The sequence below is a fragment of the Saccostrea echinata genome, unplaced genomic scaffold, assembly GCF_033153115.1.
Source record: "Saccostrea echinata isolate AGI-Se365-2 ecotype Australia unplaced genomic scaffold, CSIRO_AGI_Sech_v1 ptg000022l, whole genome shotgun sequence".
Taxonomy (NCBI): Eukaryota; Metazoa; Mollusca; class Bivalvia; order Ostreida; family Ostreidae; genus Saccostrea; species Saccostrea echinata.
The window spans coordinates 15,356,573-15,368,525 of record NW_026889771.1 but is presented as its reverse complement, the minus strand read 5'-3'; the positions used below and the strand labels follow the sequence as shown (position 1 = coordinate 15,368,525).

The 11,953-nt window shown below is 33.5% G+C and overlaps 2 protein-coding genes across 3 annotated transcripts; one reads left to right on the top strand and one right to left on the bottom strand.

Annotated features, from left to right (window-relative positions):
• The first annotated feature begins 4,675 nt into the window (after positions 1-4,675).
• On the top strand, positions 4,676-5,952 carry LOC133190960 (transmembrane protein 69-like). 2 transcript variants are annotated; one of them, XM_061326638.1, is made up of 2 exons: positions 4,676-4,758; positions 4,987-5,952. In XM_061326638.1, exon 2 carries the CDS (start codon positions 4,991-4,993, stop codon positions 5,798-5,800), a length of 810 nt encoding a protein of 269 aa, XP_061182622.1. In that variant the 5' UTR covers positions 4,676-4,758; positions 4,987-4,990; the 3' UTR covers positions 5,801-5,952. The 2 variants fall into 2 exon arrangements, with proteins under 2 accessions (XP_061182622.1, XP_061182623.1); XM_061326639.1 differs by having other exon boundaries at positions 4,719-4,762.
• Positions 5,953-7,321: 1,369 nt separating this feature from the next.
• Positions 7,322-11,946, bottom strand: LOC133190524 (sterol carrier protein 2-like). The gene is made up of 4 exons (XM_061326200.1): positions 11,828-11,946; positions 10,379-10,606; positions 9,340-10,116; positions 7,322-9,015 (listed from the first exon to the last, which is right to left on the bottom strand). Exons 1-4 carry the CDS (start codon positions 11,943-11,945, stop codon positions 8,849-8,851), a joined length of 1,290 nt encoding a protein of 429 aa, XP_061182184.1. The 5' UTR covers position 11,946; the 3' UTR covers positions 7,322-8,848.
• Positions 11,947-11,953: the final 7 nt, after the last annotated feature.

Sequence of the window (11,953 nt, the reverse complement as noted above, 5' to 3'; positions counted from 1 at the left end):
TAAAACAGAGGGGAAAAAATTATTTTTCCAGCCAGAGGTATGATTCAAGGTATCATGATGATTATCAGTCTTCACAACATTTTTTTTCAACACATGCTTGTTCGGCATGTTCATCTACTACTTTTACCAAACCCCTACCAATTTTTACATGCCCTACTTGAAATTTGACTTCGGTTTTATGAAGAAAAAAAATTGCCTCCTTTTTGACTATGCCATCAGTGTTAGTGAGACACATGAACAACTCTTTTTACAAGACTGCCACCCAAAATTTTTCAAGAATTAAAAAAGAAAAAAATCAATTTCTTTCAGGTTAATTGTCATGCTCATAGCCACAAACCTAATGCCTGCCTACCTATACATAGCCATAAATTCATGTTTTGCAGTTTATAAACATACTGAATTTTGGATTCTGTGTAGAAATCCTATTTACAGTTTCTATACACAATGTGGCATGAATGACGTTTATTTCGTGAATTACAACAACAGTAGAAAGACGATGGGATTAGTTAGTTACGGTCCATTGAATATGACACCTGTGAAATTGATTTCAACTCTGTATGCACTTCTTTGGTCAACTTATTAAGTACATTCTTGTACTTGTCTGGTTTAATTACAATGTATAGTTAGCTATATAGAAAATAAATTTTACCCCCTCACTTGACCAGCTATTGACTATTGCATGTATGGCACTATGTAACAACAATGTAAAAACAGAGATGTTAAAGAAAGATCAATAAATCTTCAAAACAATTTTGTAATCAATGGTATTTTTATAAGAAATTTGAATTTAGTACATGATTATTGAACATTTGAACATGTTGAAAGAGGAGTGGGGGAAAGGGGGGGGGGGGTAATGATAAATTCTGATATAAATATTTTCTTTTGATTTGATTTATTTCACTATTAAAGCTCCTTTCCTACTTTATACCATGTTTAAACACATAACAAAAAACCAAACAGAAATTATCAAAAATAGAAAAAGGGTAGTCTTGAAGAAAATAAAGATACGTACACATTTATTGTCGATCAGAACTCAAAGTATAGACAATCCACTGTATAAAAATATTTATGCAAAAGCCAGTCTACAATAGAGAAAACATTACACATGCCCCACAGGCATGCAAATCTTCATTTTTTTTAGATGTCAGTCCACAACTTTACCAGATCCCCAGCATAGGACTCCCGGGTTATTTCAAAGACTGGATAATTTAAGAAATTAACTTTAAAAAAAAATAAAATATACATTACCTATAATACATATGCATTATAGGGTAGAAAATCATGATGCTGTTGAATTGTTCCTACAATTTGTAACATTGTTTGAGTAAATCATAAAGTGAAGTTCAAAGTCACAAGAAAGGTAAGAAAACTGCTTTCACCAATTCTTATCAGTGCATACAGAGTTTGATGAAGATGTCTTGATTAGTAGGCTAATTAATTAAAGAACTAAGCAAGATGAGGAATATTGAGGACAGAGTCATAGAATGGGTCAAGGTCACAAAGTTATGAGCAGTTGAATATGCTCCCATCCATATATATCTGCATGTGAATTAATTTTGAAGGGGAAAAATATAGTTTCTTTGACACTGAGCTAAACACAAAGTGTAAAGGACAGATAGAAGGAGAGAAGATCATTGGTTCTTGGATGGAAGGACAGGAGCAGTCTGGTCGAACCCTCAAACGGGGGTATACCCTCAAACGAGGGTTTTCCATCCCGTCATGCAACGCGCAAGAACAGTAACTCTTGCCGTATCCAGTATAAACAAACTTGCTCATATCATCTACCGTATATACTCGCCTATAAGTCGTTTTTTTGGGAGTTAAATTTTCATCCAAAACTCTATGTCCGACTTATAGGCAAGTCATAAAGAGATTAGTATTTTACTGGACGGCGAAATATAGTTATTTTATAAACATTTCCCATGATTATCATTGAACAAAGTCTGTATATATTATATCATTTATGTATTCTAAGATTATACATAAAGTATAAGTATTTACATAATTTGATAACTTTATTTTTATGTGAAGTGTGCATTATGTATTAATGATTTAAAATTAAATATCGGCGTCATTTCTGAAAATATTAATCAAAACCAGGTTAAAACATTAGACCATAGATTTGAAATTGTCAACTGATTCTGGCAAAAAGTTGTCCCGACTTATAAGTGGGTCAAAAGCAAATCCCTCCAAAATAACCTCAAAAAATACAACCGACTTATAGGCAGATTGACTTATTGGCAAGTATATACGGTACCTTAGGAAAAAAGATCGATAATATTGTTATTTCTGCTATGAACTTGGTAAAATGTCAACAGAAGAAAAATCAAGTTAATTTTGAATTTATACTGTAGGAATAACGTAATATCTCCCGTCATTTCATGAAATAATTTATTATTTTGTGTGACGTCTCAAATCAGATTTTTTAATTAAATTATGGAATTTAAAACACAAGGACAAATATTTTAAGAATGAGGAAAATATGAATTTAGAATCTAGTTTTAAATAAAATAAAATATAATCGTGTTTTCCCCTCAAACAATCGTATTTATTTTCCAAAAAATGCTTAATTAACTTTTTATTTAATTCTTATAAGATATAAAAGACAATGAATACGATAAATTGCATTTGAATTTTATTTTTAACTGTATTTTTGTTACACTTCCTTGGCATGATTATCGAGAATAAAGACCGTCGATTGCTAGTCAGAGGAAACGCGGACTGAAACCCATGATCATAACTAAATCAATATTAACACCACTTTTTCATGCATTTTATTATAGAAATAAAAGATATAAGGCAGAATAATATATATTTTTTTATAATTTCAATTTAATATTTGTTGCTTATATCTATTTATCGCATATTTTATCTTAAATACCTCGATGTCAACAAGTAAAAGATCGCCAACTTTGCCAGTGAATAAATCCCGATTTGTACAATAAAGTTGTATTTTTGTAAAATACAAACTCTTGAAACACCTTTAATCTATCATTTCCAAGTGGTTTTACATTTAAAAAATGATCTGTTACTTTGCAACGGCGTTTTTTGTAAACCCCTACTTTTTGCGTGAAATATGCACATTTTAAAGCATCTGTGCATGCTCGTACCTAGTTAGAATAAACTAACTGTGTCTCGGGACAAGCCCTCACCACATTTAGAATACGTCCCATACACTTGCAATGTACAGACCTGTTTACCCTAACTGTTGTCTCTCAGTATTTTTTATTACATTTGTCAGTGAGATTTGGCATTTGCCCGTAAGATTTCACTTTTCATCGAATTACATATATTACTAGAAAACAACTACATTTCTGATTACCAAAACATGCTTTAATAACAAAGCAAAACATCATACCCTGCTTTCTTTTGAGTTATTTCTGTCATTTTTTTTTAAACCACCGTGTTTTGGCAACTTCAATGTTTGAAATTTTTCTCTTTTTTAGCGATTAAAAAGCTTCAAACTGAGACAGATAACGAAAACTAATTGCTAAAATCCATATGAACGGATTTCCGTATTTTCATTATAGCAAAACGTGAGACGTATTTTGGACTGAAAATCCGTACAAAATACGGCGAAATCGTAAGAGTAAACAGGTCTGAATGTAGCAAATCGGAGTGGATCCACTCCAAAATAATTTCGAAGAATACAAAATGAGTTGCACTGAAAATAACTATCATATTAATAATAACAAACCTTTTTGAGATTGTATATGCCTTTTAACCTAAAAAATAATTCATATAAATACGAAAATTCAACTCATTTTCTCAACGTTTTTTCCTCGCTTCAAATTTAACACCATGTTGACATTCGGAACTCTCTGGATTGTTCATAGAAAACGCACAGAGTTTGAGTTATGGCCCGTGTTTATTTTGCAAACATTGCCAATACACGGAACGAATTCTATCATTAAACTTGGTCTGTAGGAAATATCATTTTAACGATAGAACATTCTATCTAGCTCGTACCCCCGTTTGGGGGTATGGTTTTCTTATTTCCGTTTACACCCATTTAGGGGTCCGACCAGACTGAGGAGATGGGCATGTAAAGGGTGATAGTAATAAACAAATAAAAATGATGTCCAAGCCATATTTATGGTGGGGTCATGCATAAAAGTGCTACATGTAAAAGCTCTTAAAAGAATATACAAAATATATATATTTCCCTTGTTTGGTAACTGTAAACCTTGTGTGAAATGAGGCATGAATAAGATTCACCATGTCTCACCAGTCGCCATACAACAGTAAACAGTGTTCACTGTTTACTGTTTAGCTCTCAATCAGTCAATGTTTATGCTAGAGTGAATAAGTTGCTTAATGTGCTCTTTGCGGAGATTGTAACAATATAAAGATAATCAAATAGCACATTTATTACTGAAAATTTAGTAGATACATACTGTAACTCACTGAGACACTGAGAAATCACATTTTACATGGACTACTGTCATTCAGCATGTTTTCGTAAAAGCCGCCATGTTAGAAATTATATGCCACTTACAGCAACAACGTATGTTTAATTTGGATTTCTCTAAATGTGATAAAACTCTTATACTAAAAACAGAATTTGTTTTTTATGATTAGTTACGCCCAAGTGCACGGAGAGTTGTCTATAGCTACGTCATTCGTTTCTTCCGATCTTGTCTTTTAACGTAAGCGGTCTTTGTCATTGCAAAAGTGAAAGTAGGATCATCATCTTTCCAGAGCCAGAGGCAGTCGGAAGCTGCAGGCTGCATTGAGGTTCAACTTTTGACTTATCACGTAGGTGAAAAAAATAATAATAGATTTTTACTGTAGTACAGTAGTATGGACACTTCTTGTCACATGCCTATTCTAAAGAGGAATTCAGTTGAACACTTGAACTTACATTTCTTTCTTAAAAAAAAAAATGCTCTTTTAAATAATAACAAGGATCCAGGATGAAAATCTGTAAGTCAGTTATATTTCTGGGTCATGGTATATAATGCTAATTATTTTATGTTCAAAAAGGTTGATGTATGGAAGCATGGCTATTCTTGGAGGACATTCAGTAATAAATAGACAAGCAGCCAGTCTTCTTCTCAGTAGAACCAGACTGATTTCCCTGGGAATAGCCTCAAATGGCAGCAGTATTCATAGGAAAGTATCCAAACCCCAGCAAGTAGCTCAACATGATGTTATATTACAGAGCAGAAGAGGTTTCAGAACACTGATTAACAATGTATCAAGTAAAATTGCAAGTGTAACCAGTGGTTTCCGAAAAGGTAATACAGGACTTGTGTTAGAAGGAGTGACAGGTCTACGACACTGCCCGTACCCAGCATTGGTTTTGGGGGTTTCAGGACTTATTCCTTTTGTAGGAGCCCCAGGATTAATGATGATCTTTGGACAGTCATCTGTGGCATTCTTAGCAAATGCCCAGATGGTATATGGAGCTTGCATTTTGTCTTTCCTGGGTGGAGTGAGATGGGGATTTGGTGTTTGTGAAGGAAAGACAACTCCAAAAGAATGGGACAACATGAAGAATATGACAATCAGTATTGTCCCTTCTCTGGTGGCTTTTAGTGCTCTCTTGTGTCCTGAGCCTGTCTCACAAATCATTGTCATGTTGGGGCTGACTGGAGTTGGATGTCATGATGCCTTGACAGAGTCTTATCCCGCCTGGTTTAGGGGTTTACGCATGCTCTTGACATTTGTGGCGGTCAGCAGTTTTATTCTTACGTTTTCCTGCAAATCAAGACTAAAATCAAAAGACTCTCTCAAAGACTCAGAAACTTTAGCAGATAGTGAACAACCACAACAGATCTCTGGAAAGGTGGAATAAAAATTCATATTTAAAATGTATTTTGTGAGTAATATTTGATTAAATCAATTGCCTATGAATTTGTTGACTGTATGCAGTAAGTAAAGTTACTTGTATTTTATACATGTATTTAAAAATTTGTGTTTGAATAAACATAGTTTAGAATAATGATAGTAGATATGCACATTTTTCTATAATTTGAAGTATTTTTAAAACTGGATTTTTTTTTTATCCTAAAACATCTAGATGTCCTTCCTTCCCCAAATTCACGGTATAACATGCTCAAAGTTGAATGCATTAAAGTTTTCAAAGAGTTCCATTTTAATTAATGCTTTGTACACAATTACATGACTACATTTGCTCCATTTCCAGTTGCCTTGACTTTGATGTATGATATTGATTCTACCTCATAAATGACCTCTGGGTCACCCAGAGCAACAAATAATATAAATGAAAGTTTCAAGAGATATGGCCTAAGTAATTTTTTTTATTTCATTGAAGTGACCTTGACCTTTGAAATAATGTTGAATCTGGTTCATTTCAAACTCCTAGATCCTGAGCAACATCATATAGTAAAACTTGTCTAATCCTGGCTATAGTGGTTCCAAAGATATTGACTGGACTAGAAAAGCTCTGTGTTAGACAACATTTAAACACTTGATTTAATTGAAAGGGACTAGAACTTTCAATCGTATTTTAAAAACAAGATTTGTGAAAGACAATATCTGGATTAGGCAAATTTTACTGTACCAAGATGTGATGAACCAGTCAAGGTCCAGAAAGGTTTTTCATGATTCAAAGATGATTAATAGCCTTCCATGAACAGTATGTCTCCTCCCATTGTCAGAGATAAATATCAAATAGGAAATTAACCAATCAACAAAGGTCCTGCAGAGGGATGCGACTACTGTAATTAAGAAATACCGGTATGTGAAGATGTTTCTGAACGACAGTGTAATTATCCAACTATCTGTCAAAATGAATAATATCCTTGTATTTGCATAAGGGAACAATCAAAATATAATAAATTATAAACATTTCTATTTTCTCAGAATAACGTGTATTTTCAACTCAAATGAAGTATCCATTTTATAAAAATTCACGCCTTCAGTGAATGGGGACTTCACCCATGTTTAATTCAAAAACAATCATCACTTGCAGATAAAGACACTGATTAACCTTCATGTGACAAAAATTAGACTCTGGTTCTTCTGCTGCAGGCGATAAAACATTCCTCCATTTGGGAACATTTGTCAATGAGTTATTCATCCATTTAGGAACGTTTTTATAGAGTTATCTCTCTTTGTCCATTGATTTGATCTTCATTCCTATCAACTTGGTAACAAGATATGTCTTACTGCCTAAACAAATGAACATCTGACTTTATGGCACCCACAGATCCATCTTGGACTCCACATAGTAATTTATTCTGTATTCTTTAAGTGGCTACTCATCAGTATGGAGTATGTTAAAGTATTCCTAAAAGTAACAGAAAATTTTTTGGCTGTAATGCTGCTACAAAGTGATAAAGAATTACAAAGCCATAATAAATTACCATTTTATCTGAATAAAATTAAACCGGGATAATTGTAGCAACTCTTACAAATAAGAGGATTATCCACATTGACAGATTTTCATTTCAGTATATATGCATGAACAAATATATTTCATTCAAATTTTTTTTTTCAATGATTGTCACAGGTCATTAATAATTATTTATGTAAAAATATAACACTCAAATATATCCTTTTTAAATCAATCAATGATTACTGTGAGGTACTGTGGAATCATCATTCTTAGTGGGGGATCAATGTTCGTGGATTTCGTGGGTGACCCTTACCCACGAATTTACATCCCCACGAACAATTATTTTGCCAACGTACTAATTAATTAAATCTACCAAATAAATGAGCTGCCCACGAAATTACATCCCCATGAACCAATAAAATTTTGCATGCCCACGAACATTGTCCCCCACGAATTTAAATGATTCCACAGTAATTAAAGTTCCATTTCTAATTACAGAAAACAAAATTATGATTGACATCCTTATATATGCAAAATCATAATTGTATGTATTTTTTAAATACTATATAGTACATGTATCATAGCCCTATTAAATTTGTGCATTTTTAAATTTTAGCACTGTTTAAATGTTAACAATATACATGTATTAGCACATATATTACATGAATGAGTGGAAGAGGTCTTGCAAATGATTACTGTACTATAAAATATCAAAAGAATTAAATATTTATAGGACTTGGAATTAAGAAATAAAAGGCTGATTTACTATGAACAATTTTTCATAACCTTGGAATTTTAAAATTAAACCTTCAAAAAAAAAAATAAATAAATAAAATAAAATAATACTTCTTAACATTAAACAGTGATGTACTAAACAAATAAATAATTTTACCTGCCAATGGAAACTTTTACAGATATAGTTAAGAGTTTAACAATGAAAACTTAGTAATATCACATTAAAAAAAAATACTGTTTCAATTCAAATATGACTCTCTGATAAATATTTGTACAACTGAGAAAAAGTACTCTTTCTCTGCAGCAGTTAACAAATCATCTCCCCAAAGTAAAGTATGAGTGATACTTTGATTTATAAACAAGCAAAATAGCATATAACAATTTCAGCATTCTCCAATAATATATTGATTGTAAACTATTATACCAACAAATATGCTGAAGAAAATAATACAATGTAGCATGTATTGCTCAAAATTAATATTTGGTCAATGGTGTTTAAATACTACACTAGGTTACATGTATTTCATTAAAAAATTACCCAAACTGCACATTACAATTTTAAAATTATATTTAAATCTGTTAGTTTATGAAATGCATGACATGTACCAGCTAGGTAATTTTAATGTTTTACCTTTATTATGCAAAAAAATTATGCTATATATAGCAACAAAAACAATGAAATCTATTGAAAATCACAGCCATTTCTTAATTTATGTTCATTAAGATTAGAACATACAAATTGAACTTAAAAGCATAGCAAATTCTCTGTTCATATTGAGGCAAGAGTTGTTTTCTGCTTTGATATTTTCACAGTTTGGCAGACATTGGAAGTGGCTGGTATTTCTTGTACATGGTTACAACTGCAGCACCCCCTATACCAAAGTTATGCTGCATGGCTATTTTGGCCCCATCCACTTGTTTCTTATCAGCCAGTCCTCTGAGCTGGTTAACAAGTTCAACACATTGTGCTATGCCTGAACCAAAAAAAAAGTTAACTTTATTAAACACAATAAAATTTTTGCTCTGTGCATATAGAAAGAGGTATGGCATGAAAATACATTATCTCCAGTGCCATTAAGTTATGCTGTCAAATTATTATCTGTAATGTCAAAAGATATATTGGGTACATATTCCAAAAACTTATGCAGTGTTCTCATTAACTTATTATTTTTAGTACATTATAACGTCAGCATATATAGACAAGAGTAAAAGGAAATTTTAAAATCTTAGCTAGTGCTTTTTTTTGTAAATTTTTGTTCTGCATGGTTATGAATATTGTCCTAGTTCATCTAACTCACCTGTTGCACCGATTGGATGACCTTTGGACTCCAGTCCCCCAGAAGGATTCACAACCCATTTATTGTTTAAAACACATATCTGTCCATTGTTGCGGTTTGTCACCCATTTACCATTTCTTATAAGCTCTGCTCCTTTACCCTCTGGGGCTAACTGCAAGGCTTCATACATGAACAGCTCATTACATGAGAAACAGTCGTGTACTTCTAAAACATCCACATCTGTGGGAGACAATCCAGTATCTCTGTAGCACCTGGTGGCTGCCTCTCTAGCCATGTGGTAGCCAGACAAATCCATGAAACTCTCCTGAAAAGACGCACTGGTATCAGTTACCATGTGCTGAGAAAGGATTTCCACTGCTTGTCGCTGTAAGTTGTTTCTGACCATGAATTCCTCGCTGCAGACGATAGCTGCAGCTCCACCGTCTGCTGTTGGAGCAGACATCCAGAATGTGATGGGAAAACACAGCATTAGCTTGGACTTAATGTCTTCCTTAGAGATCTCTTTCTGTATGGTAGCCCAGGGGTTGTTGACACTCTGTTTGTGATTTTTATAAGCAATGTTTACAAAGTCATCCACTGTAGTATCGGGATATTTCTTTAAGTATTCCCTGGCTGCGTATGCATAGAGTTTGACAACATCTGAGGTCATGTTGTTCATCCTTGGTTGAATCAGACCTGGTTCCGCACCGATGCTGACCATGTGGTCCATATGTCGTTTTACAGGAGAAGTTCGATCTGTGTATTTTTCTGATAAACCTCTCTCCATTTTTTCAAAGCCTGGAAATTACAAAAATAATTCTTTTAGTAAATGAACAATCCTACAAGAGAAAATATACATACAATTGGTCGACATATCACTGTTTCAGTTGTTAGTTCCTTTTGTGTCTTTTAAAGAGTAAAAAACAGTGCTATTTGTTTTTTTCCCCCAAAATGAAATACCAGTTGTTACCTTTTTGCAAAATATTTAAAGGAAAAAGTTGTAGTTTAAGCTCTATATAAAGTATCTAAATTATACAAAAACTGAGTTTTGACCATTTACCTAAGGCTAGAACACAGTCTTCAGTTCCACTCTGAACTAGCCTACGTGCCAGCATGAGGGCACTGGATCCTGAGGAGCAGTTGTTGTTGACATTGAAGACAGGCACACCAGTGAGGCCCAGCTCATACACAGCTCGCTGTCCAGATGTGGGCTCGCCATAACAGTAACTGGCCACAACAGCCTGGATCTGGTGGTAGTCTATCTCAGCATCTGTCAAGGCTGCAAGACCTGGAATTAGTCAAATGTAAGTAGATAAAGTTTCAGTGTATCACAACACTAATTATATTTTCAACCAATTTTAAACAAGGGACTCATAAAATTATCACTGCAATTTCTCTTGGCTTCAGGGGATAAGATATAAACAGCTTTAGACTTTAATCAATACCAGCATAACTTCAAAACAAATTTACAATGACCATGGTTAAAACAGACAATTAAATCTATTCATAGTAAGTGGCTCATCCATATGTATATTGTGTGTGTAATATAAACGCAAAAAAATCAAAATGTTCACTGTAAATTACACAAGATTACACAAACTAGGTACCCCTCTTCAGCAAGTAAATGTTAGACCATATGACTTGTGTTATGTTTGAGCATCATTGTAATACTGACTGAAGACTACATAACACAGACTAAGACCTTTGAAGTTGACAAAGAGCAAGAGCCACTTAGGGCCTTTTTCGGCAGTGAGAATTTCTGAAAAATCGAAACTGCTCAGATTTGGTGGAAAATGCAGTATTTATAACTTGGACCCTTTGTGACCATGTATCTATTGAAAATGACGTAATTTTCTCTCTAGTCAATGCATTATGACGTCATAAATGCGTCATTCTTCCCATATCCTGTAAATTCCCTTGAAATTGGCCAAAATTTGAGGTATTTTTTCAATATTTCATATAGAGCACAACCTCTGATCCAAAATATGCAATTACATAATAAAAGATCTTTTTCTGAAGATCACAAAACATGTTTTAGTTTTTGGATCGTGGGCTGTGCTCATATTTTAATTCTTTGCTGAAGGTAGTCAAATTATGCATGTTTTCTGCAAAATTCAAGAACATTGCATTTTCTCAAAGCCTGTTTTCCAATATCTGGATTCTCAAAAAGAAATTTTGTTATAGGAAATGAAAGCACTATGTCTCTACTTTATTTTGATATATAAAATGGGACAGAGGGTGATAACCAATTAATTGATATAAGGACAGGGCCATTTTATGCATAAAGTGAACCTAGCTCTTTAACATAAATTTTAAAGGATCCATAGAGTTACAAAATACATAATCTAGGACCCATGCATTGTTTCTGGTGACAGACAGACAAGTCTCACAGATTAAAAGGATTGAGGGGGAGACTACTTGATGTGACAAATGTAACTATGTGAATTTATCTGAGCATAATCCATCTTTCACAGTATGACAAGAATCAAGCTTGCAAGTGCATCAATACCTGCTTCCCTCCCCATATCTGGGTAGTCCCAGTCCTTGGTGAGGGGTTTCTCAAATTTGGTGGTTCCCACTCCCACAACAAAGGTCCTCCTCTGAGGTGCTGCTCCTCTCTGACTCATGCTGAAAA